The 15,095-nt window shown below is 53.4% G+C and overlaps 1 protein-coding gene across 7 annotated transcripts in view; it reads right to left on the bottom strand.

Annotated features, from left to right (window-relative positions):
- Nucleotides 1–3,261: 3,261 nt before the first annotated feature.
- The window catches only part of LOC122374585 (FAS-associated factor 1-like), a 29,484-nt gene continuing 17,650 nt past the window's right edge, over nucleotides 3,262–15,095 (bottom strand). For all 7 annotated transcript variants that reach the window (XM_043353413.1, XM_043353409.1, XM_043353410.1 and 4 more), the window contains exons 6-15: nucleotides 14,669–14,861; nucleotides 12,099–12,188; nucleotides 9,774–9,900; nucleotides 7,705–7,850; nucleotides 6,235–6,389; nucleotides 5,594–5,896; nucleotides 5,235–5,352; nucleotides 4,645–4,782; nucleotides 4,183–4,260; nucleotides 3,262–3,578 (exon numbers count right to left, since the gene is read on the bottom strand). In XM_043353413.1, coding sequence (XP_043209348.1) covers nucleotides 3,498–3,578; nucleotides 4,183–4,260; nucleotides 4,645–4,782; nucleotides 5,235–5,352; nucleotides 5,594–5,896; nucleotides 6,235–6,389; nucleotides 7,705–7,850; nucleotides 9,774–9,900; nucleotides 12,099–12,188; nucleotides 14,669–14,861 — 1,429 coding nt within the window. In that variant the 3' untranslated portion in view covers nucleotides 3,262–3,497. The remainder of the gene's footprint in view (nucleotides 3,579–4,182; nucleotides 4,261–4,644; nucleotides 4,783–5,234; nucleotides 5,353–5,593; nucleotides 5,897–6,234; nucleotides 6,390–7,704; nucleotides 7,851–9,773; nucleotides 9,901–12,098; nucleotides 12,189–14,668; nucleotides 14,862–15,095) is intronic.

Here is a 15,095-nt window from a genome sequence, read left to right as displayed (position 1 = left end):
ATAATAATATAAATAATATAAAATATTTATAAGTTTTAATGTCAATTTCAACGAGCCGGCGCCTGCCCGTTCTTCCCGTCCTCGTCTCCAGCTGTAGATGTACCGCCCTTCGCGCACCGGATTTGAGATTAATCTGTGAAAGTCGCTAGAACTTGAATGTAACCATTGTCTTCTCTGTTTAATTTCCTGCTCATTGATGTACAAAAATCACACGTAGCGCCCAAAATAATCCTCCTACGCCCTTTTCTCTAAACCGCTGCACGCCATAGCCCGCCATTATAAGCCGACCGCCGCGACCCGCCGATACTAGCTGGGGCGTTTCGACCCGCTCCCGCTAGGTGGCCCGTGTCTGTCGCTAACGGCCCATGCTAAAGGCATGGAGTTGCCACTCCAGTATTCTCTCCTCCATGACGTCACCAAGATGAAGACTTCGCTGGAGCAGAAGCCGCTGACCCGTGTCCGATCGGGCAGGTATGCTCGACGGCACGAGCCACAACTTGAACGACTCGGTGACATCAACAACATGGTGGAGCAGGTGAATGAGTTTGGCGACGTGTTGTGCGACTGCAAGAAGGGTTGTGTGCGTGTTCTGGCCGGCGGAGCGGCGACGCTGCGCAGTCTGTGCTGGCGGTGAGCAGCTGGCCGTGGTGACCGCGCGCGCCCACATGCGCCGACAACCTGTGCGGCTTCGACGGCCCGGGACAGCCCGATGCCGCCCACTATGCGACGCCGACCGCGCACTGTCCGCACGGCCACATGAAGGTGTGCCCGCGCCTTTTGCCCGCACGCCGCTACCTCGCAGCTGGTCTGCAACCACGCCGTCGCCGCCTGTAGCCCGATAACAAAACGGCTGTCTGATAATGCCGCGTGTTCTTTGTGATGTTGCTACTGTGATGGTTGCTACTGCTGGTCTGAGACTCGATGTTTCCATTCGTCCTTTACATGTTAAGGATTTGATAATGATAAGCTTAGTCCGAGCTTAGGTCATTTATATCATTTGTTATATGGCATATTTTGGATCAAAGCAGTACGACACTGCCTCCTGCTTTTGTGATGTATGCTGGCAAGACGCAGGTTCCGGTCGCAGGTCACCCGGACCCGGTTCCAATGTGGTCGGGCTGGCATGCGATGTGATGTTGTTTTGCTCGTCTCTGTGTTCCACACTTGCTGATGTTTGTGAATCTAACCCACATTGTATAGTATTTTTGTTTGGTTGCGGCCGATGGCCTTGTAAGTTGTAACCGTGGCAATACAGTTTTTCCTGCTATAATTCTCCAATATTCAAGCGTGGGTGGATATCTTTCTGTATTCACGTATTCCCTTCTCCCAGTACAGTCAGATAATATCAATTACAGTATTCATACGGATTGTTCAAGCCTTGTATAATTAATTGAGGTGTGCCGAATCCGAAAGACCGATAAAACTACTAGCGGAAAATGTGACATGATGCCATGGGTGTGTGAAAAGTTTAGGTACCACGTAGCATTCAACTTCCTGCATTTCTGTTTCAACTCAGTTTAACGTATTTCAACGAACATAACATCAAAAATGGCAGCCAGTACCGGCTTCACCTGTCACGGAGAACGCTCAAAAAATTGAGTGTAGATGCTGGCCGGCACTCAATTTTTTGAGCGCCAGCTGACTGTCGTCTGTCGTGGCGCTCAATTTATTGAGTATCGCGGTCCCGAACGACAAGTGGCGCTCAAAAAGTTGAGCGTCTTTAGGGCATTTTCTTTCCAAAAACACCGATATAAATTATCACGGCGAGTGTTCGAGAAGAAACCTTGTTGCTCTCTCTTGCCATTGATACCTTATTTGGATACGATATTTGCCGTAGTGTGACGCTAAAGGCATTGTAAAATACCATCGTTTCGCCTATTCCTTCATAATGGGGCCCGCTCAATTTTTTGAGCGCTCAATTTTTTGAGCTTTTCCCCCTTGTGCGTGGGACTGAAATGGGCCACTGAGATACCCGTACAACATCGGGCACATCCCCTGACTGCACCTGCTGGACCAATGCCGTCCCCTCATGGGCCCACCACAGCTCTTGAATGACCTTTTCAAGTCCCCTGAAGTGCCTTTATTGGCCTAAATGGCCCCTGATTGACTGATGTGGTCCCTATTGGTCCTATATGGCCCCCATGAGCCCTCAACGTCGGCCTAGACAGCCTTACATTATATGCCACTGGGCCCTGTTGGGTCAGCACCGGCCCCCGATAGGCTTGCACACTGGACCCACCGGGCCTATACCGACCCATGAAGGGTCTATGTCGAACCCTCACGGACCTCCGATGACCACACGCCGACATGTGTGGCCCCATCAGCAGTGGTCCGTCTATCCCATGTACTTACGGTCTTTTTGGCCGATGTGACACCGGTAGTATATAGAATGTCATGATTAAATGTCGTTATTACACAGTCAAAAGTCACAGAAAGAATATCCAAGCTCAAAAATGGCCTCAAACCCAACAAAAACTGGTATAAATCCCCTTCAAAAGCCGTAAGTCTATTAAACGCCATAGGGGAATAGCTACAGTCCCCCGCAATTTCGTCACGAGCATCGGGCCAATCAGCGTCGAGTATTGCCGAACGCCGATTGGTCGATTTCCGCTAGCCTGTAAATGCTGCTTGCGGATATAGTTTTGAACAAGTGAGGGTCGCGGCTACTAATTATCGCTTGTCACCACTTTTTCGTCGGGAACGTTCTACCTGGTTTATATAGCCTTGCTTACGGGCCACCACAGCGTCCTGATATTTCTCAATTAATAATGTCAAGTCAGAACACCTTTCTACGCATCACCTTGGCATCACCTATCTCCTTACCTATTTTCCCCGCGTTTGTCTCTCTGTGTTTACGCAATGGAGTGATGCTGATTGGCTCTTTTTCAAGGTCACGTATGGCACTAAAACACTGCAGTTTTTAATTTGACGATCGAATCTGAATTTCCGAGAAGCGCAGTAGCTACTCCGAACTTATAACACTTAGCAGCAAGATTACTTTACTACTCACTTAGCAGCACTTAAGCACGCATTTATCGCCTTTGCGTCGTTTCATCAGATTGTAACTTCTCAATCAAGGAGAGTGCTTCACTTCATTTGGCCCTTCTGCCTTGACAGCGCAGTTGGCACCACCATTCGTTATTGGCCAGCCCAACGGGCGTCCGAACGTAGCATTGCATCCCCGCAATAAGCGTTCATCACATCCTTGGCACAAGCAAATAAGTCGTCTCACTGTCTCCACTATCCACAAAGACACATACAGCCGGGCTCAGCATGTATTTAATTTGACACGGAGGAGCAACACGAGTGGCTGGGGCCGCGCGCGGAGCAGAGGACCGCCATCTTAGCCGCACTTCCACACCGTACACTGTACAGTTCAGCGCGCCATCGACCTCCGTGTCTCTGTATGTGTGTCTCTGTGTCTGTGTGTGTGTGTGCTGAGGGCGGCACGGGGGAGGGGAGGGGATACATAGGCTGTCGGCTCACGCTGCCGACAGTCACCTTTCTTCTAACATGAGCGTCTCTTGAGGGCACAGCTTGAGCGCCTCCAGCGACGCCGAATTGTCTAGACTGGATACCTGCCGCGCGGGAGAAAACGAACGGTGTCAATCAACAGGTCAATACACCCCGAACCGTTATGCATTCTTTATCGTACGAATGAAATAACCACAAACGAGTCCCCCCCCCCCCTACCTGCAAAACCCTTCATTAGGATTGGATCGATCACGGGCACAGTGATCCACTGGTCAAACACAGGAAATACCCTAGGGGATAGGCCAATCACAAACGGCACAAGAAGTTACTAGGGCGTGGGCATTTACTGACAAAGGCGTAACGATTACCAAAGCAGGCGAAACGGCTGAGATCCTCAGAAACACTTCGACGAAAAGAGAATACGTAAGGAGGAAGTCGAACCGATAAAACACGTTGCTAGGCAACGTGTGAACCAGATGGCATGCACGAGCCATCTGGCGGTGAAACGGTTAGTTGAGAGCAATAATTGCGATTCTAAGACGTCAGACTTCAGTGCTCATCGACGTCCATTCAAGCATGTAGCGATAGATAATATAGCGATAGAAGAAGATAAAACATACACCTAATTCAACTGCATAGGTTTCATTCGGCTTCCTATAAATCGAATAGCCAGCGGCCAGCACGCAGCCTCCGCCGATCGGTACTCACATCCCTGCGGGGCCAACTGCTGATGAGCTTATACTGGTCCATCGGGAATCCCTGGACAACGACGTAGTTTAGCAGATCCTGCCGGCACGGAGCGTACACCGTCAGACAGATCGATCCCCGCGGGAAACACACTCCTGGGAAGGCAGCACGGTGATGAGAAGGCGAGCCAGAGAAAATGTCATTACCGTGAAACAAACCTAAGGTGAAACAAGGCTTCGGCCACCGTCAGAGAATTGAAGAAACGTCACAAATCGAGCCTCATGCTTATCCTACAAGTTTCCGTAATTTTTTTACTCCATCCAAGACTGCTAGCTTTCCAGAGCTACCGACATCCAGACATCCAGGGTACCGCGCCCGACATCATACCAGGACCCTGTCAGACATCCCAGTCCCGTGTTGTATCAGCCATGCCAGGGCCGGGGCCTGTCATACCGCCCCAGCCCCGTGTGGTATCAGTCCTACCAGGAGCCGGTCGGAGGCGAGGAAGCGTCGGCAGAAGCTGGCGCCGTCCGGGGACCGTATCCGGATCGTGGTGATGGGCTGGTCACACTTCTCCGGCGGCTCCGGCGGCAGGTCAGACTCGAGCGACTCACGCACAGCCTGGGAACGGAGGGACATGTCAGATTCCGTACCATAGGTCGGACTCAGAATCACAGGTTGGACTAGAGCGACTCGCGAAAAGCCTGGGAACGGAGGGACATGTCAGGTTCAGCATTCAGTGACTGCATTGCCACGCATCAGAATCAGTACAGTCGAGCAGCTCCCTCACAGCCTGGTAGGCCTTCACCCTACCGACAAAAGCATGCCACCAGTAAAGTCGCAGACTTATTCGTCAGCGCAGTCGGACAGCGACACAGCAGCAACTAAAAGCTACAAAGCCTCGGTCAGTCAGAAGTCAGAACTCAAACCCACGCCTCACATACGCTTTGTATCCGGCGACACTTTACCAGTGACACTTTGGATTGTGAGGGAGCCCATCTTGCATTGGACTGGAAACGGCATTGAACAGGCATCAAACACATAAACGAAGTATTGCGCGCGCCCCTACGAACCTGTCTCATGGCCTCTTCAGCCTGTTTGATGCTCTCCTGCCGCTCTCGTTCCTTCCGTTCCGCAGTTTCGATTTTCTCCTGCTCTTCCCGCTCGGCTCGTCGGGCCTCCTCTTTCGCTCTGCAAAAAAGGGCAGCGTCACATCCAGTGCACGGGTCACTGGGGACAACGGCAGCATCCCAATCCATTTGAGACTAGCGACAAGTACTGTATCATGTCAACTAAACTCACTGATGCAATGCTGGGCTCTACGTTTGCTCCCCACCAAATGAATGACCAGAAATGGAAACAAGAGACTGTAGCCGTTGCACATGGCTGCGCACGTAACACACCTTTCCGCTCCACCGAGCGGACCACATACCTGTCAGCCAGCAGGGACTCCTGGTAGGCGCGGTCCTGCTCCTGCATCATGTTCTCCCGCGCGCGCCGCTCCTGCTCCTCGCGCGCCTCGATGGCCATTTGCTGGCCGAACATATCGTGTGTGTGGATGAGCGTTCCCATCAGCTCGTCCACGGACGTGTTGCCGTGCACGGCGCTCAGGACCTCGGTGGAGCTGCGGCTGCGCATCAGTAGCAGCAGCAGCGGCAGCCGCTCCCGGTCCATCGACATGAGCAGCGCCTCGCGCGTCCGGGCGCCGAACTGAGCCGTCACGCGGTCCAGGAATCTGGAGGGAACGGGAGCGTGGGCGTCAGACGGAGGGTGTGGGTGTGCCTGTGGGAGGGGTACCAATCCAATTCCAAAGCGTCAGATAAACTTGTGCTAGGAACGGCATGCAAACTTACCATCAACAGGAATACGAATCTCAAATTAGTAACCACTTTACCTATTACTGCTATATGCTTAACACCTATACGATAAAAATTTGTGTTATAAAACCGATGCTGAGATCTAAACAGATTCAGACCTGTGAATACTGCGGCCTATGATTCAATCCAATCAAAGCAACAACGTAAGGGGACAAATTACAGCTCCCACCGTCTACACAGTCACTACCGCACTCACTTGTTCTGATTGCTGGAGAATGTGATGTCCCAGCCCCAGACGATGAAGTTGCTGGTCAGGTAGGAGACGATCGACTCTGAGCAGAGCAGCTGTGAGCAGAACACGTTGGAGAGCACGCTACCGTCGTGGTGCAGGTAGATGGCCAACATCCGCCGCTGAGGGAATAGGCGATAAACGTGTCAGAACGGGCGCAATGCGGGTGGCGGCTGAGGGGTCGAGAAAAGGAATGCAAGGCGCGGGGTAGACGGAGGGTCCCGAGCACCCGAATGAATCTGTCACCTGCTTACCAGAGCGCTTCCTTCACTCTCCGACCAATAGTGGAGGGCTGAACTTGCTGTGACATTTGAGATTTATAACAGGAAAGCGCGCGCCCGACAGCAGCGTGCATTAGACCCGTCCTGTCTTAACCCGCGCACCGACGGGGGGGGGGCGGATATCCGCCCCCCCCCCCTGAGGTTTTTCGCGGATAGCGGAAAAGCCGCGGCGCGTAGCGCCGCGAAATTTGGTACGACTATTCTCTCATCAATTTTGCACATGATGTGCAAGTTTGAACCTCCTAACTTTCAAGGTCAGGTCACCAGGTCACTTTGAATGACCCAACCTCAAGTCACTTTTTTGCAACTTTGTCACCGTGCCAGAGCTACAGTAGATGTCGGAGGCCTTTGAAAGTCGCAGGATGTTATAAGGTCATTAGTAGCTACAATTTGTATATCTCGGAATTTTGATGTCGGTGACCTAAGGTCAGGTCAATTTCGCGACCTCCCCATTATAAGTCAATGGGGGAAAAATCAACTCCCTGTTTTTACCACTAAAACGGCTCGGAATGGCCCCATATACCATACATGACTTCATATACGATCAACCTTCACTACCTTGAGGTCTGTTTTGCTGTTGGGCAGCTGTAAGGTCATGTGACGTCATCAAAGGTCACCAGCGGTTTTTTGCCAATAACTCCGTACAGGAACAAGATACAGCCGCGCAGATGGTCTCATTGTGTTCAGCTCGTCAATACGCATCGAATGATATACATGATGACCTCGAGGTCACGTGACCTGAGGTCAACCTTTGACCTTGACCTTTCGAGGTCAACATATATATCAGTCGATGCGGATTGACGAGAGGATCACGATGCTGCCCTTAGTTTGTTCCTATCTTGACTAATTCGAAAGTTATTCGAGAAAAACTCTCCATATCTAGCGCCGCCATTTTGACTTTTTCGACCCCTGTGACGTCATCTTTGACCTGACCTGAAAATGACCTTTGTAAAAATTGTAGACCTTGTCCGTGCGTATCCGATGCCGTTTACCGCTTGTCGTTATCTTGCTTCGTTCTCGAGATCTCAGGGGGGGGGGGGCGGTCATCCCCCCCCCGTCGGTGCGAAGTTGGCGCAGACCCCCGTCGGTGCGCGGGTTAATGTTACTCTCAGCGTTCACTCATCCCATTCCCTGCCCACGGTCCCATCCGACTCACTTCGTTGACTGGTTTGGTGCACGCCTCCTCGGCTGCCTCTGCCAGCGTGCCCTGGTAGAAGCTCGGGTGGCACGGGCCGTACCGCACCTCGAACTGCTCCGTGAAGTGCAGCACGCCCGCCAGCTCGTCCTCAGTGTCCTCGGGGACTACACAGAGGGAGCGGAGAGGGCGGTTAGATACATCGATTGAGCCATCAGACCAACACGGTTCGAAACGGTCGGGATGTAGGTGAGACGAAGGGGGGGATAGTGTACGACAGACAGTGCAGTGTCTGCAATCACCGGCTGTGTCAGATCCACACCAGTGGACGCCCTGGCCAGAGAGGCGGATCTCCTGCCTTTCTCGGCGCGGCGGAGGCAGTTGGCGGCTGTGGCGATGGAGCGCCACTCCCGGGACCTACCAGACGACCCTGTGCAGCGGATTCTCCTCCCTGAGAACCGCCCCCGGCAACGTCTGCGCTATGACAGAGGATGGGCACGGACGGGCCAAGAGATATCCAAAGACGCCGGCCTAGACGACTTCCCACGCGAACCGTTCCTGGTGGTTGCCAGCACCCCTCCCTGGGAGTCACCGCCACCTCCAACGGTTTTCTTCCACACTGGACTTGTGAGGCCGCTACCGCAAAACGCCCCCGCCGAACAGCGACGGACTGCCGCCGAGGAGACGCTAGCCGGACTGCCGAACCCGGACGTCCAGGCTTTCACGGACGGCTCGGCCACAGCCGGCACAGAACGAGGCGGAGCAGGGGCAGTCGTCTATAGGAGCGGCAGGGAAGTGAAGAGGATCCGAGCGCCAGCGGGGCGCTTCATGTCGAGCTACACAGCGGAGCTCCTCGCTCTACGAGAGACACTCAAATACATCGAGTCCATCCTCACTGATCAAGACCCTGCACTCAATATCCAGTTGTGCACCGACTCCCTATCATCCCTCATGCGTCTGAGGGAGGGCCCGGCCAACCAGACTGAACGGGTCGCTGACCAAGTCTGGCTATCCCTCCGGCGACTAGGACGACGCCACCGCGTGGACCTTCAGTGGGTTCCCGGTCACGCGGGAGTCGCCGGCAACGAGATCGCCGATGCCGTGGCCAGGGAGGCCGCTGAGCTGCCGCAGGACGGGATACCCATCACCTTCGCGGCGGCCAAGAGCCTGCTGAAGCGCCACGTAAGCAGAGAGTGGGTGGAGAGCACGCGCCACTCCCGACCGGCGCCCGCGACCCGCCCGCACCTAAGCCACGACTACCACGATGTCGTCGGCCCGGGCAGGGTCAGGCTGGCAGACAGGCTCGGCCTGTCTAGGAGAGAAGGCACCGCTCTGGCGCGCCTCCGGACCGGCCACTCTCCTGCCCTGCAAGCGTACCGTCACTTCATCGGGGTGGAGGAGGACGATGGGTGCCCGACCTGCGACGGCGGAGTCAGGGAGGACGCGGAACACTTCCTGACGTCGTGCCCCGCGACGGCCCGCGTCCGTCACGACGTTTTCGGGAGAGAGGACCCGACGCTGCGGGAGGTCTTCGCTGACCCATGCCGGGTTATCGAGTTCCTGCGGCGCCTGGGCCGACTATAGAGCGCCCACGGCGCTAGACACTCTGGCGGGGTGCTGGTTTCTCCGGCCCTACCCGGCATCTGAGTCCGCCGGAACCCGCCCGGGGGCCTGCTGCCCTCCCTGCGCGGACGTCGCAAGTGTCGCCCCCGAGGGGGGCTGGGGCCCTCCCGGGCCCCCCATGTGGGCCCACCGGGCCCGACGGCCGAAACGACAACCATTAAACGCCACAGTCCTGCAGCAGGATTGTGGCGTTTAATGGTTTTATGCGTTACAGGAAAACAGAGTCAAAAGTAAGATTAACTAAATAAGGTTCAGTTTGAACAGAATATTCACTTCGCGACTTGAACACTTATACACAAGAACCTACTACTACGTTCATATTATTACGCATACGCATATTATTTACGTTCTCGTTTCTCGCCTTATCCATTACAGACAGCGTTCGATCTTCACTATGCATTATAATTACCATCTCACTTTCAGCTGTAACCAGAAGTGTTCCTTCTCATCCTCCCCCGAACACTCACCTAGCGGGACCCGTTTGGGCCGGTCCTCCTGGACAAACAGCACATCGTCGGCGTCGTCGAACGCTTCGGCGGCGTCCTGGTACTCGACGGACGACGTGTCGCTGGTGACATCTACTGTGGGCGGCGCCTGGGGACGGGCGGCGAGCGATCAGCGTCCGGCGGACCGGCGGGCCAGCCGCGCCAGCTGCTACCTCCACAGGCGGCAGTAAAAACGGGACTGAACGGGGCAGCTATCGGTCTGGCAAGAGCCGGACGGACAAGCGTACGATGGGCGAGGCATGGGAGAGACAATTCATAAGGCTGATTGACATGTTCGCTTGAAAGTTGGCTACGAAAGTTTCAAATCTCAAAAACTTTCCACAAGACGTGTCAGTTGCAGTAGATACATGATGATCATAAGTTGGAGAGCCGCTATGCGAGTTTTCGGCGTCTGGTGTTGAGGGGACCTAGATAAAAGACAACAAATGGAGCAGTGACAAGGATATGCACGATTAATCATGAAAAGTGATCAATCCACAACCACTCCGTTCAGAAGCTGGAAAATAGCATAGCAGGTTTCACGCTCACAGCTCAGGGCCCCTTTATCTGGCAGACTTGCCACAGTTACCAGCACAATCAGTCGTTTTCTACCATCCACACTCGCGGCAAAGCACCGGTCCGAGATTACCCATCACCCGGGTTCCCCGGTGGGTCCGCACCAGTATTGACCAGCGCCCCTCGACCGGGGAGGATTATCGGCCGCCGTCGAAATATCTGCGTACCGGTGAGTCATAACAGAGCTCGCACCGGCAGCTAGGGCTTCACAGACCGTCAAACCAGCCCCTCGAGCACCAGCGGCCGTCACACGGCGTTAGGCAAGTGGGAGTAAACGGCACAGACAGCAGCCGGTTGATGGTAATCGGTCGTGATTCGGTGTAGCACAAAGCTACTCAAAGCCGTACTCGGCCCAACAAAAGATGTAACAACTGTAAGGATAACAAATGTCGGGACAAAAAAAAAACTGAAATTACCTACATAGTCGTAAAAATGCAGAGAAATCCACCCAATGGATGTCATCCAACACAACGGTAACAACGTGTAAAAAAAAACACGGTATAAGGTTGAGAGGTAGTTTGACAGCAGTTAAAATATTAGCAATCAAAGGTTCTCTCTTAGATTTGACGGCATTTGTGCGCGGCGGCACTAGGGTTCTACAATTGTTTGTTTGACGGCATTCGGGGGTCCGGCCGTATTTATGCTTGGTGACAATGGGTCAAGCTCTCAGTGTCCTTGTGACCGCGTATTTGTTTAGATCGGCAGTGTGTGGTAGTGTTTGGTGGGCCCTGCGTGTGACTATGCGGTCGTGTGCACCTCTCCGCGCGGGAGCGGCTGCGGCCCAACGTGTCTCCGGTTACGGCAGATCGATTGAAGCCCCGCGCCGCAGTCCACCGCACGAGACCGGGCCTGACGGACCAAACGGGACCGGACTGACGGGACAAACGGTACCGGACTGACAGACCAAACGGTACCAGACTGACAGACCAAACAGGAACGGGCTCACAGACCGTCCACCAAACGGAATCACACACTCTCGACACATACATTACACATCGCGATCGGAAAAGCATGGGATCGCTATGGGCACGGAGTTCACAGGGATGCCATAACAATGGTGCGGGCATATTCTCAATTCATTGGGCGCAAATCGCCGAGTTGTGCATCAATCTTAGCAACTGACGTGATCGTACATTTAACAACCGGACTTAAAATTGTTTGCAACGGTTGACATAAAGCACTAGCCGTACTTCAGCGACAGATTACTCCTAATAACCACTATCTAAAGTTAAAAGAAAACGCTCAGCTTACCATCGGCGACATGCACACATATTTTCACTTCAGACATGGCGATGGTCCAATCAAACTCAAACTGAAGTGGGCTGGGGCAGAATGGAAACAGCTAAACGAAATCCTAGACAAATCCTATTTTGCAGTGAACGAATGAGTTTCAAAGGGCTCCATTTGTGAATGTTATTGCAGCTCTCTCCGAATTCCGTGAGAAGCGAGCAGACGGCGCTGGTTAAAACCAACAACGGACGGCGTCGGGCTAACCGAGCGGCGGACGAACTACGACGGCAAACGACAGAAGGGAAAAAAACAGAAGTTGTCGTAATGCTGCATGATGCTGCCATTTTCTGCTATCTACGCCAAACTAAGAACTGCTGAAAACAAGTCACTTCATCTAAAGGTAGACTGCATAGTGCATAATCTCACTCTCAGTTCAGTGCCATCTCACTCCCTAGACCGAGCCCCCAGCACTGACTCTTCCATCACCCAGTCGTTCCTTACCGATGACGCTGTTGCTGCTGACCCGGGCGGGGGTAGTCGTGTCACTGACAGCGTGTGTGTCGTCCCGATCCCTGTGTCGGCCAGTGTGCTCTGAAACAGGGCGAGGGACGTGTCACGCTCGTGGTGGTCTCGGATCCTTGTCCGCTGCGATATACGTCATTTCTCATATGATCTGCACAGAAACAGCGCAGCTTGAACGGTCCCAACTTCTTCATTTAAGGAATACAAAACTATTGCATATGAATGAGGACAAAAAAAAAACACCCGAGCGCTTTTATGGGATAAACAAATAATCAATGCCAGTCCATTCAGCACACCGTTAACAGAAATTTGCAAACCACGAGCCAACAGTCGCCGTCATTGCTCGATAACCTAATCCCTGCGCAGATCGAGAAATGTCGACGGATGGTAAAAGGTTAGCGGCGGCTACTGGCTGGTGGCTGCAGCGGGCCGATGCCGGGCCGAGATAGGCCGCGTGCTGCGGGTGATAATCAGTGTCTGTCCCTTGTCCGCCGGCGCCCGGAGGCGACGGAAAGAGAGCCACGGACGGCAGAGTCGGGACAGACCGCGATTGGCGACTGGCGGCGAGTTGGGTGGGAGTAGGAGCACTGGCGGTCATGAGCGGCAGAAAACACATACGCCACCGTTGGTATACAGCGCACATACGGGGTACCTACTCGTACCATGCTGCGGAGGCCGGATGTATTCAATGGTCCTCTACTCAGAATCGAGTCACCGTGTTATTCGTGGAAACACAATCAACTCCTAAGAACGCAGTAATACGAGCCATACGGCCCACTGAACTTGAAGGCATACTAGTCACATGAACATTTTACCAGTGGGACTCAGATTTTTGCATCTGGCAGAGAGAGAGAGAGAGAAAAAAACAGACAGCTGGCGTCAACAGTGCTCGGGAAATGATGCCTCCGTCTCACGAAATCCAGTGATGTGAAGCAGCTCGACGCAATGAGCCGACTCAACCGAACATATTTTTCTTTTAATTCGTCAGAATTACTGGAGCGATGGCTACAAACTCCGGTCACAACACAAGAGAGCGCAGATACAGCTTAGACGCCCGTGTAAAACAGACCACGATAACGATCCCGTCAACTAGTGACGCTCATCCCGTCCTTTGCGCCCCATTGTCATAGCCCAGAGGCGGTGGTGCGCTTGATACCACTGTGATGGCCGTGACCCAGCCCCGTCCATACCGCCCTCTGCGTCCCCCTCCCACGGCCCACTCGCGGCAGAACGCCTCATGTTCCGTGCCTGGGACCATCGGTGGCCCATGCGCCGCCGATGTTGCCGTAATGGGATGGTCGCTCAGAGGAATCACTGACTTCCATCGGCTAATGTGCTGGAAAACCACCGAGCTGACCGGTGGACAAACGAGCGACCGCACGACATCGCCAATGGAAGGATCTACTTATACCTAAACAGCGCCTGAGCCACAATGGTGATGTCAGCTAGAATGGAAGCACAAACTTGATACGGTCTGAGTAATGCGTATTCGCACGGGGTCGCTTTCTTCAATGGCTAAAACCCGTGAGTCGTAACTGTGTGCCTTTGTCAAAAGCACCGCCGACTCCAAAGAACGCTGTAACATGAGTCTCGTCGCGTCGCCATTATCACTAATGGTCTTAAGTCACGTTCACAGGATGGCACGGGCTCAGATTTCAAGATCTGGCCGAGGAACAGACAGTTGATGTCAGCTGTACGGATTCCAGGAAATGACGCCCTACGCCTCAGTATCGCCAAAATAAACATTGGTCTCATTCTTGACTGATGTGGCTCTTCCTGTTGAGGCGCCTAGGGGTGAAGAATTTTGACTCATGCCAATACTGGATAGTGAATAGGTAGGTACCTATATCAAAACTATCGATAGCTAGAAAACGTAATATTATGTGGGAAAAACTATCTTCTAAATGCATGTTTTTTTTGTAATTTAACCAAGGTCAGGCAGCAAAACCGAATTTACCAAATCCTGCTACAACAAGATCTCCTAGAATGGAAGAATTTAGCTGCACAACATCACATCTGTACAGTGCAATTGAACGTAGCAGGTACACAACTGTGTGCCAATATTTTCAGCTTTAAATTCCCTAACACGGGCATCCGTGAGACAAAATCCCGCCTCGAGCGGATGGAAATTATATCTCTGACAACATGGGCCCTAGAAATAAATGAAACTGCCATCAGTGGTCGTTTGAAAACACGTCACGAATGGTAATAACACATAACAGCCTCCGATTCCGCAGCCGGGCGGTGGATAAGATCGTTTCACACAGCTTATCACCCCATTCGCGGCTGTGAACATAACGGGAAAGTGTATTGCAATATAAACATGGACCGTCTCATCGAAAACAGAGAGCCATTTCATCCGTGGTGCTACAAGCTGAATTGGCTTGTCAAAATAAGGAGAGGCTGGGAAAGTTGAGAATAATGTTTGCGCCATTCCAAGGGAAAGAATTAACACGAAAGCTTTAATATTGAGCAGAACGAAATTCAGCGGCCACCTTACACGGGGTCATTGCAGAGGCCCCACGCCCATTGTGTCCATCCCCACTCACCGCGTCCGTGGCGTACTCTGGCCAGCCGGTCCAGCTCTGCTGGCTGACCGGCCACTCGGTCAGCGCCGCCACGTCCGTCTTAATCTGGCCGACGGTGGTGGTCGCCGAGGCGGGCATGCTGAACTGCCGGCCCGTCGACATGTCGTTGACTGTGAGCAGGTGACTGACGGTGCCGGCCGGGGGCGTCGGACCGCTGAGGGGGACAGAGAGGGCACAACGGTTACAGGTGGCTGACGGTGCCGGCCGGAGGCGCCGGACCGCTGGAGGAGCAGCGACATAGAACGGTTATAGTTTATCAGAGCCGGACCGCTGAGGAAACAGAGAGAACGGCTACGGACGGCTGAGCTGGCAGCGGACTACCGCGGAGATGCATGGTGCGGGAGAAGCTGAGATATACGGTACATAGGACGGGGACATAACTATATAG

This window comes from Amphibalanus amphitrite, unplaced genomic scaffold (assembly GCF_019059575.1).
Source record: "Amphibalanus amphitrite isolate SeventyFive unplaced genomic scaffold, NRLGWU_Aamphi_draft 001678F_arrow, whole genome shotgun sequence".
Lineage (NCBI taxonomy): Eukaryota > Metazoa > Arthropoda > Thecostraca > Balanomorpha > Balanidae > Amphibalanus > Amphibalanus amphitrite.
This window is presented reverse-complemented; position numbering and strand designations above follow the sequence as displayed.